General features: G+C 34.9%; 2 protein-coding genes across 4 annotated transcripts in view; both read left to right on the forward strand.

Moving 5' to 3' along the window:
- The first annotated feature begins 869 nt into the window (after positions 1–869).
- Positions 870–9,162, forward strand: e (ebony). Of its 2 annotated transcripts, none has more exons than XM_066303124.1 (16): positions 870–1,042; positions 3,763–3,900; positions 3,953–4,106; positions 4,164–4,294; positions 4,552–4,716; positions 4,920–5,146; positions 5,610–5,672; positions 5,723–5,936; positions 5,990–6,109; positions 6,170–6,366; positions 6,452–6,686; positions 7,776–7,988; positions 8,046–8,181; positions 8,238–8,501; positions 8,562–8,745; positions 8,803–9,162. In XM_066303124.1, the coding sequence occupies exons 2-16, from the start codon at positions 3,771–3,773 to the stop codon at positions 8,944–8,946; spliced, it is 2,577 nt and encodes an 858-aa protein (XP_066159221.1). In that variant the 5' UTR covers positions 870–1,042; positions 3,763–3,770; the 3' UTR covers positions 8,947–9,162. The 2 variants fall into 2 exon arrangements, with proteins under 2 accessions (XP_066159221.1, XP_066159222.1); XM_066303125.1 differs by having other exon boundaries at positions 5,726–5,936.
- A 7,688-nt stretch (positions 9,163–16,850) lies between these two features.
- Positions 16,851–20,558, forward strand: part of ETHR (ecdysis triggering hormone receptor) — a 51,160-nt gene continuing 47,452 nt past the window's right edge. Inside the window, exon 1 of one of the 2 annotated variants that reach the window (XM_066281473.1) lies at positions 16,851–17,089. The gene's annotated coding sequence lies outside the window, so the exon portion shown is untranslated. The remainder of the gene's footprint in view (positions 17,090–20,558) is intronic. The other variant, XM_066281474.1, reaches the window with a different exon arrangement.

The raw sequence follows: 20,558 nt of genomic DNA on the forward strand, positions 1-20,558 counted from the left end.
ATTCTCGTTTTGAGTGGCAAATATTTTTTTTCTTCTTTTCATATTTTTCCTATTTTCGGAAGAGATATTGTGAAACTTTTATTGCGTGGATATGGAATCCAGCATTTTGACGCTCCGAGATTGGAGCCTAATAGTCATTTATTTACAACTATGTATGTAATGTTGGCATTGTTAACCTTATTACGGGCTGGGAAATATCATATTGCAGTCCCCATTTCTTACTCTATTTTCATTAATTTCCAGCATTGCTTCCATCACACTTTCAACGGTTAGCTTTTTGGTAGCACACTGACGTTTGATCAGTTTCATTCAATCACTGCTTTCTGGCAGTGTCTACATTTGGAACACCGGTACAACTTTACACAGTAGTACGAATAGGTATTACCTAGACTACACTATATGGGAGTAAACTTTTCCCCATATATAAAATGTAGTTTCGACGAAACAATAAATATTGTCATGCTTGTTTGAGTCACAACACGGATGGTTAAACAATATTTTAAAATAATAACTAAGCAAATGTGTTAATTAACTGGAATAATTAAATTACGCGCACTGATAATACTATCTTTCTGACATTTACTCTTATTGTGCTACTGAAAATTCCCATCCAATTACTTAAAGGAATTTACGTTAAATCATCAAATAAACAGGAATTCCGCACCTGATTAATAGCGTAAATTACAAATAAAAATGTTGATCACGCTTTGGGGAACTCCTAGTGGTGCCTTGCTAAGTGGTACTGTTCTACTACGGTAGTAGCCCCCACTGATTACCCGTAATTTCGAAAATTGGCACTTGACCACACTGCCAATAAAACGTATATCTGTCCTGCTCTGTCGAAGACCGCTAAGTTAAGAGAGACAAGGTCAGAAACTATTTCTCAAAATTAACATAATACACGCTGAAGAGATAAGAGCTGGTTGGTGGGTAATTTGTTCGGTTATTTGGTTTGGTGCATCGCGCGGTAAAGACCTTACTGTGGGTTACATTGTGGTTCGTACAGTAAGTCACTTGGAGGATATACTGAGATTGTTCTTATGTAAGTTTACTGAAAACCAGTTTAATATTTTTAGGTGATTTCCTTCGCAAGATGTCGCAACAAAAGAGGAAGATATTTATTCGCTCATATTAAATATGTTCCAAATTAACTTTATTTAATTCGAAAATTTTATTAATTTGAAGGACCCTCAATTTAGAGGGTTTTAAAAAACGTTATACCAGGAATAGGACCATAATTGAACAATTTTAAACGATGTGCACTCTAAACTTTTCCCAGGATCATTTCAACCTTATCCAAGATCGATTTGGCATTTTAATGGTGCAGGCCCAAATTGCTTCTATTATTCAAGGATCAAGTACATTTGTTATCATTTTGAAATGACGGAATGGTAACTCAAAAAGTTTATTAATCCTCTTATAACCCGCAAGTCGCACACCTTATTGGGCCATATTGCCTTATTTTAAAATTAAACTATTTAAGACAAATACAATACACAAAATGCTAATTAAAAAACAAAATATACATCTAAATTGATCACGATATTGATTAGTAACATTGGAAAGCTTGAGAGCATCCACGGTACGAAATACCTTCCATTCGACTTTCCTCGCTTAAAATCGAATTCCAAAACAATGGATAGAAGTGCCGCCTGTAAGATGGAAAAATAAACTAACGTTAAAATGGTTAAATAAAGGTGTAACCATTCTAGTACATATTTATAATTCAGTTTGAGAACCATGTCGGTTCATTCTAAGTACTACCTGTTGTTATTATAAAGTTTAAAGTATGCAGTAAAAATCGAAATAAGTAAACATCGCCTGCATGAAGTATCTCTTTATTATTTATTCTTTTCCATGCAGAAATTGTTAAGAAAATTCAATTCAGCAGTTGATCTTCCCTAAAATTAATGTTTATTCGAGGCGAGGAGTTGTTTTAAGTGTTCTTATTATGTTTTAAATTTCTTGAGAGAATGTACAAAATATTTTGATTGCAAATAAATATTTATGATAAAGGGCACAGATCTATGCATATTCTAGCAAATGTGGGTTTAAAGCATCTGAAATACCCCGAGGAAACAACATACCTCCTTTAACGCCTAGTTGTACAAGTACCTCAAGTTTAAACTGGACTAGAGGCGAAGGCTCTCTTAATCCTTGTTTGTCTAACTTCGTTTAAGCTAAAGTGGATCATGAAGTTTTCTACTAAAATCATTTGTGTTAGAGAAATCCCGCACATAAAGTTCGGGTGATAGCAGGATATACAGGGTGACCCAGATCGAATCTACATGAGGGTGGCTCGGATGCAACGCGATTTAGGGGCGTCTCAGAATCTGGAAGAGATATAAAAGACTACCATGTCCTGAGCTCGATTTTAAAGGTCACCGTTGTCGATTTTAAATAATCTGCTATGATTATCTTCAGTCTCTATTTCATGCAGGTTAAATGGCAATTTTCAGAAAAAGAAGTGGAAATCGAAAAATGATAAATGCATGTAATTTAGATTTATTTTTCAGCTTTTATTACAATTTTTTTACCTCAATAGCAAAAATAAATTAAAATGCACGCTTCATGGGTAATTCACTGATTCCCTGTCAACTTGTTACGTAACTTCTCGTTTTGCAAAACTATATTTGTGCGCCAATATGCTATCATATGAAACTCGTATCTTAATGTGCTAAAATATGGTGCGTTCATTCAAATATTTTCGGTATAAATCGTATTGAATATATAAAAATAAATCACTTACTAGATTCTCGAAAATATCTTTGCACGTGTTTCACAGCTTGCACACTATGACTATTCAACTTCGATATATGACGGGGATTTCCCCAGGCCAAGTCCAAATCGAAATTTTCAGCCCACGGTAAGTTGACTCATGTTCTGGTAGCTTGATAGCGAACCTATTAATTAATAATCTGAATGATTCTGCGAAGAACTACTTCGCACGACTCTTTGAAAGAATACGAATGATATTGATGCAATCGTTAGAAAACTTGCCAATCATACAAACTGAGAAAACCTACAGAAACATTCTAATTCTTTTAGAAAATATGGAGGCAACTGGGGAGGTTTTATAGAAAACGTATAAAATCACGAAAATTATGAGTCGCTTTAATGCATGCCAAAAGGGCATCGAGAGTTGTAGGCACTCGCATTCCTTCTGGCGCCACGAATCAACATTCAGTTTTATCTTTGATGAGTCTCATTAACATTCCGCAACACATCCCAAAGCGGAATGTTGCCTCTTAAAATAATTCTAAAGCTCTACTAAATTGCTACTTTCGTATAAATATTTCTTGGGATTATGTTCTATATATTGTTTACACTGGAATGGAAATAAATGCTTCGAGGAAACCGTTGTATTTTTTTTTGACTACGGAATCAAAGAGATCGCACAATTGGTCCACAGCAATCCATTACTTGTTTCTCCTCAACGCTGCTTTACTCTAATAAAGTACCGTGCTGCCTTCATATGAATTTATTATTATTAAAAAAAAAGCACAATTTAAAAGCAATTAATCACTTACAATACCCTACCTATTGCCAACATTCCACATAATCTGCCGAATCAGATAATAATCTTGACCCAGATACTAAAACGACACGTAAAACCACATGCCCTTCATAAATATAATAAGTATATTTTATTTTTTACGTTTAATTATTTTATAATACTTTTTTATATATTATTTTCTAATTATTTACTTTTAAAGCGGTACCGAAGGTAACCCTAACTGATTTGCCTGTTTCTGCCTTTAGAAAGAAATATGGGAACCCTTCCCCAACTGTCGATAATTAAAGGACCCTCGCGACAACTTCAGCCCGATGTGCTCCACAACTTGTTCCAGAGGGTGGCCGCAGGGCCTCAAGGAAACAATACTGCGATAATATTTAAGGGTAAAATAATTCAGGTTGTGACAAGCGGAATTAACAGACAAACTTTGTGCAGAAAACGAGACAACAAGACATCACACTTACCAGCAAATCGATAAGTTGACGAATAAAATTGCCAGAACCATTCAGCAAACGATCGTTCAAAATCGGTTGCAAAAGAACCAAGATGGAGACTACATTGTGGCAGTTAACATGCAACCAAGTGATAAGTAATAGTAAATAACGAATACATAAGGGCTTTGCTTAAAGCCTTGGAAATTCCGCAGGCTCGTAGTAATTTTGCTGTCGATCTGGAAGGCTGGATGTGCTTACCTACCATTAGATCATGCATTCCCAGGACCCAGGATCGAACATATTATCCGCGAATCCAGTCCCGTTATGGTGATTTTTGATAAAGGTAAAGCGCTGATGTCCGTATAAGCATTATAGGTCTCAAAAACATATTCTGAGGTAATATTTGTCGAACTTACGTGAAACACTCTGTCGAGCAAAGCCAAAGAAAAGGAAATAATGAATATATTCTTAGTTCGAATATTTGAAGGCCATTTTGCAATAACACAAAATACTTTTAGCTGCCAGTAAATGCGCAAAGTTAAATTAATTGTTGCAGTAAAGAGCCTTGAATTTATTAATAAAATTGCGGTATTTTTTCAGATTCAGAGTTTTACTTGAACACTTTAAAATTATCATTGGAAGATATTTTACATCTTTCCTCAAATCAGCCTGACACGGTTTTAAGTGAAAGTGAAAGACTTCAGCACGACAAGGATGACCTTGCCATTGTTATGTATACCTCAGGAAGCACTGGAGTACCCAAAGGTAACCACAATTATTATAATGATACTTAATTGGTCAGGATTCAGAATCTATTGCTGACAGTAATGCCGATGTATAATCAAAGCAACAAATTAAAGGAATGCCGATAAAAGAGCTCAGATAAAAAATGAAGATACCTATTTTACACAGAAAATATATTAACTTTTCAGCACCTGTTTTCAATAAAGCCCAATTTTCCTTTCAAGGGGTTCGTTTACCACATAGAGTCATCTTAAACCGTCTTCAGTGGCAGTTCAGAAGCTTTCCTTATAGCCCTACGGAGAAAGTGTGCATATTCAAGACAGCTCTAACATTTGTAGACAGCGTGAGCGAAATTTGGGGCCCTTTGATAAACGGTCTATCCGTTTTGGTGGTACCCAGAGCCCTAACGAAAGATCCTCAGAAGCTGGTGAATTTGATTGATGAATATCAAGTAAGTGGTAACGAAGCAAATGCTTTTCCTACGAAAACGGCCGTTACTCGTGTCGAATGAAGCTGGTCCATTGTCCATCTGTGGTGGACAATTCCCAATAAGATTATTATTTTTAAAAGGGTGCAAGAGTGCATTACGACGAAACAGTTTACAAGTATAATTCGTGAATTTATAAAAATTACTAAATTTCAATAACAACGAGTAGTCGCATTTTACATGAAGGGCCTATAAAAATTCCTGTGGATTTCAGATATGAAGTAATTTTTGAGATAAACCCCAAATGCGTAGGAAGAACTTTCACCAAAGTAGTGCATCATTTCCTTTATCACTTCCGCATGGAAAGACGTTTAACTTTTGAATTCATTTTAATAAATTACCTGTTAAAAGTAGTTGAGAAAAAACTTTAGATCCTCTAATACCTCTCGGATAACGACGCAAATGCAAAACTTTTTCAATATTGCAGATTGAACGACTTATCTTGGTACCTTCACTGTTGAGAAGCCTCCTGGTTTATCTTCAGCTGCAAGTAAGCTTTGCTGAAAAATTTGTCTTCTTATAACTAACATTGACTACTAGGAGGACAACAAAAATACCTTAAGTTCTCTGAAAACCTGGATATGCTCCGGAGAGACTTTGGCTATGTCGTTGGCTGAAGAATTTTTCCAGCATTTCGATGGTAACAACCATAAGCTCTGCAATTTTTATGGGAGCACTGAGATCATGGGAGATGTTACTTATCATGTAATGGAAGGATTGCATGACTTGAGACACCACCAAAAAGTACCTATTGGTGGGTATTTCAAGAGTAATTTTCATGAAGAATTTAATCTTAAAATTAATTAGGTCTTCCACTTGACAACACCATGGTGTACTTGCTTGACAAAGACTTTAGGCCGGTGAAAGCAGGAGAAGTGGGGGAACTGTTCGTCGCAGGACTCAACCTGGCTGCTGGGTATGTCAATGGTAAATTTGCACTAATAATAAGAAAGGCAGAATATTTATTGATTCGCAATTTTGCGAAAGGTCGCGACCCAGAGAAGTTCATCGAAAATCCTTTGGCCATCGATCCAACCTTCTCCAAACTGTACCGCACTGGAGATTATGCGAAAATTGAGAAAGGAACTTTATTGTATGAAGGCAGAACTGACTCTCAGGTAAAAATTCGAGGACATCGCGTGGATTTGTCTGAGGTGGAAAAAGCTGTGAGCTCTCTTAAAGGGGTACGTCAAACTGTAAAGCAATATGAATTAAAATCAGTTCGATATTGATTCATTTTTAACTGAGCTCCTTTTTTAAATAAACTAGATTGAAAAGGCTGTGGTTCTATGTTACAATTCTGGCGAAATGAGCCAGATGCTTCTGGCTTTCGTAATCACGAAGGAACTATTTAGCGAGCACCAAATAGAAGTTGCCCTTAGGGACAAACTTACTAATTACATGATCCCACAAGTGATTTTGATCGACAGCATTCCATTGCTGGTTAATGGAAAAATTGACCGACAGACCCTTATGAAAATGTATGAGAATACTAATAATAATGGTAAGTCAAAATATGATTTTGAGGATACTTAGGGCGCGAACTCTTATATTCAAATTCTAGGAAAAATAAGTTCTCATAACAGGCTCCCGTCCACCTCCATTTTACCTTAATTTTAAAAAGTGAATTTATGAGATATACATGGTAGTCCATTATTTTGTGGCAAAACTTTAACGAATAAAAACTTATTTTAAGAAGAAAATTTCATATCAATATCGGCCCATAAACGCTTCGTTTTAAGGGTACTCAGTGTTCAAAACTAAAAAACATTTTCGATTATTTTTTATAATACTCTAGTCTCTAGAGATGGTTGTCCAGCTCATTTACATAGAAATGTAAAGAATTAGTTGGAGCATGATTTTCCAGAAACATGAAGGGGGTTTGTCGCTTGGCCTGCACATTCTCCGACCTAACCGCGTTGGACTTTATTGTTTGGGGATTTAAGAAAATATATTTTTCACTTTTAATTATGCAACACGTATCATTCATTCTTACCGTTCATAGGAGCAATGTTTTCAATTAAAATTATGTTCCATTCAATAAAAAAAACAAACAAATTTATTACGCAATGGAGCTAGATACGAAAAAATGTCAAGAGACATTTTTTGTAAAAAATGAATTCCTCATTTAGGAAAAAAAAATTAAAGTTGATTTTAGACAGAACCGTATTAGCAATTTATTGAATTTTGTGGTAGTAAAACCCCACAACTCCGGTACTGGTTGCTCGTGGACCGTGATATTCTTATTGAATACGGGAATATATAATATAATGCTGAACAACAAATTTAATTCAAATATCGTTATAGGTTGGAGTATTATAAAAAATGATCAAAAAGTTTTCATCCACACACAACATCCAGTATCTTTAAAACGAAGCCTTTATGGGCCTATGTTGATATAAAATTTTCTTCTTAAAATAAGATTTTCTAACGACCGTTAAAGTTCTGCTATAGAAAAATGGACCACCCTGTATACTAGAATTTGAGTCATGTTAGCACTAATAAATAATGCTAAGGAGAAATAACATTATATTTTTTCCATTCCCCTTAGATTACAAAAAAGCGTACTTCTTTGTGTTTATTATCGTTCCAGATGACTCTTTCCCAGCAGTAGAAATTAGCTACGAAGGAGTGCCATCCCATCAATTAAATGCAGCAAAAGACCTATTCGAAACTGTGGCAGCCATTCTAGGGCGATCTACAAGGAACGTTATCTCTGTAAATGCAAACTTTTATGAAATCGGTGGTAACTCGCTCAACTCTATATTCACAATATCCAGACTAACTGAAAAAGGATATCACATAAGTTAGTAAAATAGTCTCAACATCCAAGACTTAGTTTGAATTTAAAAATCATCCACAGATATTGGAGACTTCATATCAGCCATTGATTTCGGAGAAGTCCTGCAGAGAATGACCGAGGACACGAAGATCACTAAACAACCTCCAAGTTTCACATCAGAACTTCTACGACCGGAGCACAAGCTGCCAGTTTTAGAGTAAATTCTACTTCTACTACGTAACAAATAAGACTTAATCGATATTTTCCATGCAGTATGGTGACAACAAGCTTCTACCAAAAGGCCGACTTGGAGCAATGGATTTTGTCAGAGATTTCCGTGACGGACTACCAAGATCTTATGGACGCCCTTTGGGAGCCACTTCTGGAAAAAAACCTCAGTTTCATAGCGAGAAACGAGACTGGGAAAATATGTGGCGTCTCCCTTAACTTTGATGCCCATGATGAACCTGAGGTGAACATTAAATCTAAACTAACTGTGATATTTGAATTTTTGGAGAGCATTGAAGGACCAGTGAGGTAACAGCAAACAATCTCAAGAGGTCTTTCCTTGTAATTGTATAATGTAACTATTTCTAGGGATAATCAGCTACCTCTAGGAAAATGCAAGGTCCAGCACTCATTTATGATGGCTACACATTCTTCCTTGAGCCCACGAGAAAATGTGACAGTGTTCCAGTTCATGGAAGAAGAGAACTTGAAACTGGCGAAAGAAAGAGGATTTGAGGGTATTTTCACTACAAACACCAGTCCCTTGACGCAGGTATTTTGTTTATCTCAAATTCGTCATCAGCAATAGTGGGATGAATGCAATTTTCAGCAACTTGGAAGCGATGTGTTTAAATACAAAACCATGTTGGATTTTCAAGTCAATCAGTATGTGTCAACCAACGGTATGAAGCCATTCGGGCTTGCTCCGGATAATCAAAGGGCTATCGTTCATTGGAAATCGCTGATGGATTGAGCAGAAAAGAGCCGTTTTCGTGGAAAATTTGTAAATTCCTAAAAACGTACGTGTTTTGTCGTAAAGATGGTAACTTTGTAAATATTTATAATTAAATTTATTTATTTATTTAAGTAGTGAGATAGAAATATAATTGGAAATGCTACGTATGTGAATCGCTTTAGTAATAATCATACATACTATACATTACCTAATAAACCTATAAATCGAAAACGATTCACATGTATCTTGTTATCATTCCAATCACAACACGATTCCCTATAACTCCAAAGACAAATTAACTTTATTTATCTTCTAGGATATCGAACGACAGATATCTCTTATAAAAACCGGAAACTTATTTCTTCCTCTTCTCCATTTATTAGTTATTCCTCTAACTGAATATAACCACCGTAAAAATTTGTAAACAACAATTTATAAGGACATTCATCAATGTCCCGGGGTATTTACCCCTCTGAAAAAAGCCACTTTTGACTCCCCGCATCCAATTCAATCTACATAAATTTTGAAATCTCGGAAAGCTAATAAAGAAAAGTGTATCGAATACTAATGTACGACATTACAGTAATGGGGTGTTGTCAGCTATATTTGCTCTTTAAGGATTTATCATTGAGGATGGTATCGGGGGTGCTCTGGACAATGTTGTGATTCGAGGGGAACAAAAACTCCCCTTGATGTATCTAAAAAACTGAAAATACCACAACACTTCCCTTTCTATAATAGAAAAGTTTACGCAGATGTCTATGAAGTTAGTGATAAATTTCAAGTACCCAGAACTGCCCTGATCTCTGCTCCGATAGCAGGACAGCATTATTAACGGGAACTGACTCGAATTGACGCACCTTTTGCTAACTACACGAGTTACCAAAGTGGTGTAATTTTTTCCCATTGAACTTTAAGGACTGAATTTTATTTGTCATAACTTCAAGTAACCTGAAATATATTTACTTCACATTTTCAAGTAATAAAATTAATTTGATTATTTTTCTCCAGATCTTTTAAAAACCTGAAAAAATCTCGTTTTGTTCCGCGAAATTCTCGATCGGCATTTCCAACGATTGGTTTAAACCATGAAAATTTTAAGCCATGACTTTACCCATCTATCAAATGTAAGAACAACATTTATATCACCCCTGAAGATGAAATCCTTCCAAAGTTATTCATCTCCAAGCAACTGGGTCTTAAAGTTTATTTTTGTAAGTGTTATTGCTTCCCATTGATCTCGATATTTACAGCTTTTTGGTACTTGTTACTTATTCAGATCGTAAAAGCTTTAGTGCGAATTTACAATGCGCCCAAGCCTAAGTAAATTCGAAACTGACTAAAATATGATTTTTGTGATTGTTTTAATAGTGTCAATTTTCCCTTTCTGCCAGGTGGTACAGTATTATACACAGTGATGATAAAGTTAGAGCTATCCTTTCACCAGCGAATAGAGCTTTAAAAAATAAGATTTTTTTCCATTGGTGATTTTTCCAAATATCAACATTAATAGAGATACAGGGTGTCAAAGTTTCATTTCAAAAATTCAAATTTATGAATAATTGTCAAACCACTTGAGATAATTACACAACATTTTATAGGTGTCCATAGCTACGTGAGAGGAAAATTGTTCAATAAATAACATTATTTTTAGGTTTACCAGCAGCATTTATTTAAAAAAGTCGTTTACTATTATTGAAAAAAAATGATACGCCATTGATTTTCCTAAAAATAGAAATTATAATTGAATTAAAAAAAATTTATTTTGATTTTCATATTTTTTTAAAATTAACTGATCTTAATTTTATTTAGAAAATTAGCCAAAAGTCAAAAATTGTTTAAACTTGATTTCTGGTAAAAATCATCGAAGTGACAGTTAAAACACAATTCAACTATCACTAAAACTTACGAAATTTTGGTTAATTATCTCAAGTGGTTTGGCAATTATTAATAAATTTTAATTTCTTAAATAAAACTTTAACACCCTGCATCTCCGTTGATGTTGATATTTCAAAAAAGCGTTGAAGGAAAGAAATCTTATTTTTTGAAGTCCTATTCGCTGGTGAAAGGATGACTCCAACTTTGGAATCATCTTGTATATTTAATGTATATATTAAATATACCATACAAGAATATTAATGAAAGAAAGTCCTGAATGTCCAGTTCTGTTATGTTCATTGCAATTTTGAATGTGATCCCCTATCCAGTATCTACTTGAAGACAAAACGTGCCACGCAAAAATAATTTTGGTGCAAATGAGTTAAATGGAAACTCTGAAAAATATATGACCATTCGCGATTCCGAATCGTTTGGCATAAGGCACAAGACGTAAGGCGCCATTGTGACGTCATTTTCTCTAAATCTCGTCCCCATAGATTAGTGTCTTTTTTACCAACAAAAGCCTCAAAACCCTCTATTCCTACAACTCAACGAATACAATTTAAACGGTCGTGCAATGTGTCAATTTGTCATAACCAACTGCACAGTTACATACTATTATATGGTATGAAGAAGAAAGTTTTGAGCTCATCAGGTGACATTTTTCATATCAACTAATTGAAACTGGTCTAAACTGATATCTTTATCCACCCCTCCATTTGGCGCAAATAATCGTAATCTTCTCGAAAGATTTGCTTTAAGTTGTTGTTAGAACTTATTACGCAATTACAGAAATTCCCCGCAACGCAGATACCAAGAAGCATTTAATGTGATTGATTAAAGTACTTGGTGCCGCTTTTCAAACATGACCAAGATCGGCTTGAAAAGACTCTTCAAGTTGCCTTGCAAGGCCTATTCGATATACTGGGCGAATGAAAAAATTAGCTGAAATTTCATTAAAACCGAAATATATTATTTTTATTATATACGTAATTTTGCAATAGAGATGTGTGCATGTACGTTGAGCGGTGTTTTCGACACAGAAAAGGAACACGTAAAAAACGGAATGGAATTCACCAATCATGCTCGCCCTTAGTTACCCAACGCACATAAAACTTTATTAAAGAAAGTGGTGAGTCTAAAACAAAGGGGAATTCAATTATCCCAGCAGGTCGTGTAGCTGCGAAGGTCTGCCAGCAGGACATACCGATTCGACTCTAGAAAGCTGCAGGACATTTCTCCCTTCGACATTACCATCATCGAGCCTCAGGAACCCCATACACTGATGACATTCTTTGGATTGACTTCGTTTACGATTTACGAGAATTAATTATTATTAAATTCTGCGAATGGTTTAATATCTGAAACCCGGTAAATGCAATAATGATTTATTTGTACAGGTTGCGAAAATAAATCATTCCCCGTTTGATGCTTCACTTTACTTGAAATGTGAGTGGCGTGTACGTTTGTTAAACTTTTTGGAAAATACGGTTAAAATCGCAATTGGGGGTATTTACAAACATAATCATAACTCAGCAGAAACATACCGAAAATAGTTTCACCCATCAGATAAAATTTATTGACTCATTAATTTCGCTCTATTTACTACTGACGCAGTAGATATTTAATTGAAGTTCGCCATAAAATTTAATCTTCGCGGTCAGCAGACATTTGAATATTTAACACATTTATAGAGTGGTTTGGCATTAAAACAAATGGAAATACATTATAGCCAATAATCAAAATCCCAGGAATTCATATAAAGGACGAGTCATCTGCAAGAGCACGATAGTCGGGATTTTAGATTGAATTTGGGGTTTAGGACTGCGTCGACAAATTCTTCAGGTTGTCCTAACGGTGTTACTTTCCGTAACTGGAAAAACTATAGGCGAAATTCAAAGAAACAACATTTTTTTCTCTTCGAGAAAATTTAGAGCCAATTTTTTGCCAGTTGATTTAGGTAAGAGGCTGCATCTACTGGCTGGTACGGCCTGAAAGTGTGTTGGTGCAAAGAGGCTGCCCCCTGGAATGCGCATCTTTTCTCCCACTTGATAAAGTTTATATGTATTACGAATACCCAAAACTGACCGTTTCTCTATGGGACACTGTGTATACATAACCGTGCGTTAAGTCAATGAACTAAAAAAAATGTTGTTTCATATCAACTATCCAACAGATCCGGAACTCCTTCCATATCGCGGTTGTTTTGCCAGACCAACAATGAAGAGGAATGTTGTTCGGAGCGCTGTACAGGATGTCCATTTTTCGACAATTTTGCAGATACCTCCATTATTATTACAGTTTGAGGGTTGGGGTTCTTACAACCCTTTGTCACTTTTATGTAAAACAGACAATGCCGCAAACAAATTTATCACTTGGTTTTTGAAATGCAGGGCAAAATTGAATGTTGTCCATTTTCAGACACCTATTGTAATTCAGTGATCTTATAAGTTATCGACTAGGTAAAATGGAATCTTTCGATTTTTTTTTATATTGAATCCAGTGGCGTATTCAGTTTTTTCTCAAGTGTCTCTATTTTTGAGAAAATCCCCAAACTTGAGATTTCTTCTGAAGTACACTCCGTATATTAGTTGCTAGTTACATTCTACTTACTAAAAGTGTTCCAGAAATATACAGGGTGTCCTCGAATTACGTGGCCAAAATAATACCGCAGATTGTTTGAGTGAAAATAAGTCGATTTAACTAAACTTCCCTCAGTCCAAAAGTTGATAATTATGGAGCTACAGGGTGTTAAAGTTGAAAAAAAAAATCACATTTTCTTTAATATCTTTCGATTTCTTTGAGTTAATTTCACGAAATTTCATATTTGAGGGTGTTTTAGGATACGAAATTCAAATTTATTAACGATTTAGTTGTTTCTTCTAGGGGGCGCCACAAGCGACCATTAGGACACATTTAAATCTCTGTAACTTTTTCGTGCCACGGTGTATATTATTTTGGTATGTAAAAACCTTTTTCCCTACCTTTTATACTTAGAAAAGGTATACTTTATTGACGTCGCTAGAAGCAACGGTTTTGGAGAAAAATGCATCTAAGCCTAATGATGCATGCAAATTACCTTAAAATTAGACGCCTTTCAATATTAACAAAAGTTTTCTGATTTGGAATTCTACGGAAAGGATATTTTTCCTTGTAAACTCGTACACTTTTTTTACTATTACAACGGCAAAGTCCATAAACTAACAGCATATCCACCATTTCAGAATAAGTGAATTTATTGGCCATACTTATGGATATTTACAGGAACAAGAAGCGAAACTGACAAGAAAAACTGAGGGCTAAATAAAAAAACTGACATTTGAGAAACAAATTCAAGTGTTAAAATGTCAATTAAAAACATAGCCAACTGAGTTATTTACTTAAAAGCGCCAACGCAAATATGCAGCGCATTAGAATTATGCGTTTTTCTCCAAAACCGTTGCTTCTAGCGACGTCAATAAAGTATACCTTTTCTAAGTATAAAAGGTAGGGAAAAAGGTTTTTACATACCAAAATAATATACACCGTGGCACGAAAAAGTTACAGAGATTTAAATGTGTCCTAATGGTCGCTTGTGGCGCCCCCTAGAAGAAACAACTAAATCGTTAATAAATTTGAATTTCGTATCCTAAAACACCCTCAAATATGAAATTTCGTGAAATTAACTCAAAGAAATCAAAAGATATTAAAGAAAATGTGATTTTTTTTTTCAACTTTAACACCCTGTAGTTCCATAATTATCAACTTTTGGACTGAGGGAAGTTTAGTTAAATCGACTTATTTTCACTCAAACAATCTGCGGTATTATTTTGGCCACGTAATTCGAGGACACCCTGTATAATACTGTAACTAATGTTTCTCTTAAACAATTCCTGAGAGGAACTAAATACCAAAATAAACATTTTGTTTTTTAGCGTGATAAAAGTCACGGTTAATTATTGGGTGTATGTATTATTATTTTTTAGATACGTATATATCAGATATTCAGAATATTTAAATTTCCCCCGATTTCACACATTATTGTGAGTGTAAATATGTCAGTTTCTAACTGCCCTTTTATCCATTACAGAGTTACGTAAGGACTTGTGCTTGAAATTTAGAACCATATATAATCGAAACTATCGCTCATATAAAGGAAATCTATTAGACTTTTTTGTAGGAAATTTCATTGGCTACCATTTTAGTTTTTATCACTCGTTTCATAAATCTAATGGATTTGGAGATATTCACAAAAAACGGAATTTCACGCAAAAAATATATACTAAATCAAATATTGATAATTTATTTAAGTCTCTTAACAAGTAAACTGCCAGTTCATGAAAATGATAAAAAAAAACTTCTCTTTTAGAAGTTTTCACTAAAAAAATCCAAAAATGCGTCACGTGACACTTAACATGATTAATATGTTTCAACAATGTATTTTTCTATCCAATTGTCTTACGAAATCGTGGAGTGAAAACGGGGGTACTGGGTGGGGTAACTAAAATGTTGTTTTAATTTATTTTTAGTTTTCCAAAAGATGACATGTCCTTTGGAAACACAGACACATTTTTCTTGCACAGGGGTCACGCTAATATTCTAGTTTGTTTTTAAGTTCGTTCGAATAAAAAACTCTGTGCAAAAAGAGATTCGGGGCGAAGGTGAATAGAGGAAGACCATAAAAAACACATACCCTAAAACTCGGTTTTTCGTGAATATAGCTCGGAAACCACTACATTTGCGAAAAAAGTCATAAGAATTAAAGTTGTAGCCAACTAAATTTCCTACAAAAAAGTCTAATGAATTTTTTCATGCGAGAGATAATGTCGCTTATATACGCTCCTAAATTTCAAACACAAATCCTTACATAACTCTGTAATGCAAAAAAAGTGGTGTGAAAAATTTACATATTTACAGTCACAATAATGTTTGAAATCAGGGGAAATTTTAATTCTGTTAATGTTGATTTCCTGTAAAGTTGACCTAAAATTTAGAATCAAGCCGGTAGATAATATCCGAGATATATCGTGCGGCTCTAAATTGAACCTGTCAACTTTTTAACAAATTATTATTTGTTTAAAATTGAAAAGCAGTATTGAATAAAATAAAAAAATACTATGTTTTATGTTTGTTTTAAAATATTTGTAAAAATATTTTTTTAATGATTATTACGTCATCGGTAGCGCAAAACGGCCGATTTTTAAAAATTGAAACATGAGTCAAGTGTCACCTTTGAAAATGTACTGTATTTCACAAACTAAAAGAGCAATGATAAACCAGTTTGCGGCATCGTTTTTTTTATAAAAAAATGATACAGGTTTGAGAAAGTTCCAACCCTCGAGCTGTAATTATAACGGAGATGCGCTGCAAAAGTGTCGAAAAATGGACGCCATGTAGGGGTGTCCATTTGAATTGGGTGTACAATTGAAGTAAACTTGAGCACGTCCCTAAGTGACATATCTGTTTCACATTGCTGTAGAGGAAAATCGGGATCGATATGTTGCCCGATTACAAAAACAAAAAAATCGAATCGTGACTATCAGTGGAAGTTCCTCCAAGAATGAGCTCACCGAAAAATCCGAATTAAAATGTAGTTTTTGTTATTCGCCTTCTTAACTCAGCGGTCCTTCGAGTTCTTCCATTATAAGTAATTAAGCTAATTGTAATGTTCAAACTTTCGTGTTTTGTTATTTTCGCCGTCCACCAAACAAACTGTGTTTTGTGTTCGTGTCGAGCCCCGCGCTAATCCCTGGAAACGACTGAAAACCCTAATCCTAAATAGTGGGAAAATTTACAATTCTAAATTGGGAAGAGCAAAATAGTAACTGGAACGACAAATTTCCTCTACGTGAAGAGACATTTTTGCAACGACTTAAAGAGCAATCTATATATTCCAATAAGAACGGCAGTTTGCCTTAACTCTTGTGCTCGGGATGACGTCACTCGGAAAAACAAGAAAAATGGAAAACGTTACCCTTCTTTAGAGGTTTCCGTCCTCGTCCAATGCGTAATCGCGATACGAGAGGTCTTTCTGATGAATGAAAAGTTGAAAACGGAGACTCGGAACAGCGCCAATCAGTTTGTTTTTAAACGGGCTTCGGACGGCGCTTCCTGCTGCTGAAAACGCTCCTCTGTCGTACAAGTTCGCGATATTTTCGCGCGTTTTACGTATCAAAACTGATAAGTTTCGAAGTTTTGCTGTTGTCTTATCGGACCTTTTTCGAGCATGAAAATTCACCATGACTGACTCTCAAAACAGGTTTTCCAACGAAATGATCTGAGGCTTTTTTGAGACGTTGGAAATGTAAGTTTTTGACTAGCACTAGCCCAACTATTGGACAGGTATTCGCTTTGATATTCACAATCTGCTCAAATATGTTTTTATTTATTTTTTCATCTCGTTTTTTTCCCCATTTATTGCTCTGCTATTTTCATTTTTCAATGCCGAAAATTTGGCCGGCACCTCTCAAGAGGATAGGTTTGTTTAGGGTTACCTCCGCGTTTTGTCCACACTTCGCTGCTCGATAGAATAGAAAATTCTGTCATTTCGATCGAAATTCTAGGCTTGTGCAAAATCAATTAATATGTATTCACACTCTGGGAAGCCATCGTTCGGTTTATTCAAAGGAGAAAAGTCATATCACCTAACTTCGCAAAAATGGAAAAAAGGACGCAATCCTAGACTAAACATCATCCTGTAGACTCAAAACAATTCGACATATCTAATTAGTGTGAATCTTTGTGAATCTTAACAACGAGCCGATTTTAGAAATTTCAACTATATATCTCGAAAACTGGGGGAGCTGCATAATAAAAACCGCTCTTCAAAATTTAACTCCCTGTATTTCAATAACAAAGCGGGCACTGAACAATGCCAATATGAACTTTTCCTTTTTTTTTAAATGCCCTGAAGAATCCTTCCTTGGCGTTTATCTGTATAACATTGATGCAGCAATTTTTTCCATTAGAACTCAATAATTTGCGGGACACATTTTTCCCGCGAGATTCTCCCATAATCTGAATTGACCTGAATATCTTACATAGTTTTAGTTTTTCAGCAATCTGTTCCTTATCAATTTTCAAAATATCTGACCTGAATTTCTTTACGATTTCAAAGAAATTTCGCCTAAAATTATCTCCTGTTTTTCAGCATTATTTGAACATCTAACCTGAATTTTTACGACTGACGATACGTCGTCGAAAGGGTTTTTTCAAACTTTCGAAATGCGTAATATACAGGACGTTCTATGAAAAAAAGTTAGCGATTGTTTTTACAATTTCCGAAGCTCAGTTGTTTTATCTCGTTGTAGATTCTTAAAATTCAGAAAGACTGCTTAAGAACATAAAGTTTCGTGCGGATGAACCATAAATGTAAGGAAAAATTCGTAACATGTCCGCAAAAAGAATCGAGTCTCCAAGTAAAGATGGCAAGAGGCAGACAAGCAACCCGGCGACCCGTGTTTCTACCCATTGACTTCATCAGATGACGCTTAATTCCTTTTGCGGAAATGGTACCAACTTTTTGTTTGCTCCTTTCCCTGCGCTATGTCCTTGCTTTTCTAAATTCGAAGATTCTTAGCTGGCTAAAATGCAGCAGATCTCCATAGTCAAACTACCATAAATACCCTAAACACTTTCTTCGCCCCCATTCCTGCTTACGACCTCCCCTTTTTTCCTATCTATTCTTTCAAGGCTATAGCCACATGTGCATATATCTTCGGATACATATACACAAACTGCTAACCAGGGTTGTCACTGTTTCTCTTTTTTCCCTGAAACATGTCAGTTTTTTCCTTAACTTGTCCCCTCGCCCATTTTCTTCTCTTTCAATTTCTGAGGTTTAAAAAACTCATGCCTCATGTTTTCGTTTGAATATGGTCTATTTACAGGTGGCAAATACATTTTTCAGCTGTTTATTAATAAGTCTTTATAGATTTTTATTAAAGTAATCGTTCTATCAAACCACTATCGTTCATTTTCATTTCTATTGTGCCACTGCATGAGGCATCAAACCCGGCATAAGGAAATCCAAATACCCACGCAAAGATCTATTATACATCACCGTCAATGAAACCCGATGTAAAAATATCAAAAACAATTTGGGAAATATTACAGCATCGTAAACGTTAATTAGTAAATTTCAAATTTGAACCGACGTTTCCTAGAAATCTTCAAACGAATGTTATTTTAGTCAGACATTAATCTTAAAAAAACTAGTAATATTCACATAATAGAAGTAGGAAAAGGCATAAAAATACTATTTGCATGTATTGCTAAGACATTTGCAAAAGTTGTTTAAAATGGCGGGAACTGGGATCATATATGTATTAATGTTTAGAGGCGCGTATACAGGTTGTTCCGTAACTCAACGATATCCCTTGAAGGGTGAACAGGTTAACTCAAAATAAAGCGATTTAACTTAACTCGCTTTAGTTCAAAAGTTGATAATAGACGAGATACAGGTTCTTCTGCGGTAAATCTTCAAATAAATTTACTAAAAAGTAAAATAGCAATAGTTATTTAAAAATTAATACTCAATAAATTAGCATGCGTCATCAGCTTTAGATTTTCTCAGAAACCGTTTCTTCTAGGGACTTCAATAGGGCATACTCTTTTTAAGCAGGAAAGGTGAAAGAAAAGATTTATCTGGTCTAAAATCGCATATACCGTGGCACAAAAAAGTTTTGGCAGTTTAAATGAGTCCTAATGGTCGTCTGTGACGCTCTCTAGAAGACACACAGAAGGCGTAGACACATTTGAATTTCTCATCTTAAGAAATTTCCGAATATAAAATTTCATCAAATTAGTTCGAAGTAGTGGAGACATATTAAAGAAAATGTGATTTGTTTGTTCACCTTTGACACCCTGTATGTCGGTTATTATTAACTATCGGACTAAGGCAAGTTTAATAAAATCGGCTTATTTTTAATTGGCTTATCCACCCTTCCAGAGGTATTGTTGACTTACGGAACACCCTATATATATATATAAGCTGTTCCAATTTCTAAAAAATCAGGCGATGCCATGTAAACCTGTTGTTGCGTCTTCGTGTGGATAAAGAACAGCGAGAGCAACGGAGTTAGACATATGTAAGCCATATGCGACTTGTGTCCATATTTGGCACAGCGAGGTTAGAAATCCAGTCAATATTTACTCAAATTTGGCATTTGTTAGATTTCAAGCATTGCTCATGTGTCAAATTCGACTAGTCTCGCTGTTTATAATTTGTGCGGTACAATAATGTTTGCATTTGATGACGAGCATGGATTTTGAATAAGTTAGAATAGCATATACACAACAACACTAAATATTAAATACTTTTTAATCAAATTACGTCACGGTCATCTTTCAACTTTATTTATTTACGCTCAGGTTATAAAACAAATTTAATTATTTCAAGCTTTCCGGTTTCGAATCGTGCATTTATGAAACTTCTTAAGGATGTTATGGATGCGGCATAAAATTTACCAATAGAAAATAAATATATGTGAAAATGTTATCCATCATTCTTGGAAAGCGAAAACGGAAGTTGGGATGATTTCGCATTCGACTTCATTAATTTCGCTGTTATTCATTGGCTATTTTAAAATGCAGAAACTTAGCAGGAAAAATAACAAATCACCGGCCTGTCATGTTTCTTGTGTTTAACGTGTTATTAAATTGAATTTGGCAAATTTGCATTTGTGTCTGGCAGTTTGAGACGCCAAAACAATTTCAGGATTAAAAAATAATATGTCTCATACTATTTATACTTTAGGAGATTGACTTGATTT

This window comes from Euwallacea fornicatus, chromosome 4, assembly GCF_040115645.1.
Source record: "Euwallacea fornicatus isolate EFF26 chromosome 4, ASM4011564v1, whole genome shotgun sequence".
Classification (NCBI taxonomy): Eukaryota; Metazoa; Arthropoda; class Insecta; order Coleoptera; family Curculionidae; genus Euwallacea; species Euwallacea fornicatus.

Excerpts from the sequence above, each read along its gene's own strand:
- e (XM_066303124.1), top strand. The coding sequence starts at position 3,771 with ATGGGAACCCTTCCCCAACTGTCGATAATTAAAGGACCCTCGCGACAA. Across the intron at positions 5,147-5,609 it reads ATTTGATTGATGAATATCAA|ATTGAACGACTTATCTTGGT; the intron begins GTAAGTGGTAAC and ends TCAATATTGCAG. Across the intron at positions 8,182-8,237 it reads CACAAGCTGCCAGTTTTAGA|TATGGTGACAACAAGCTTCT; the intron begins GTAAATTCTACT and ends TTTTCCATGCAG.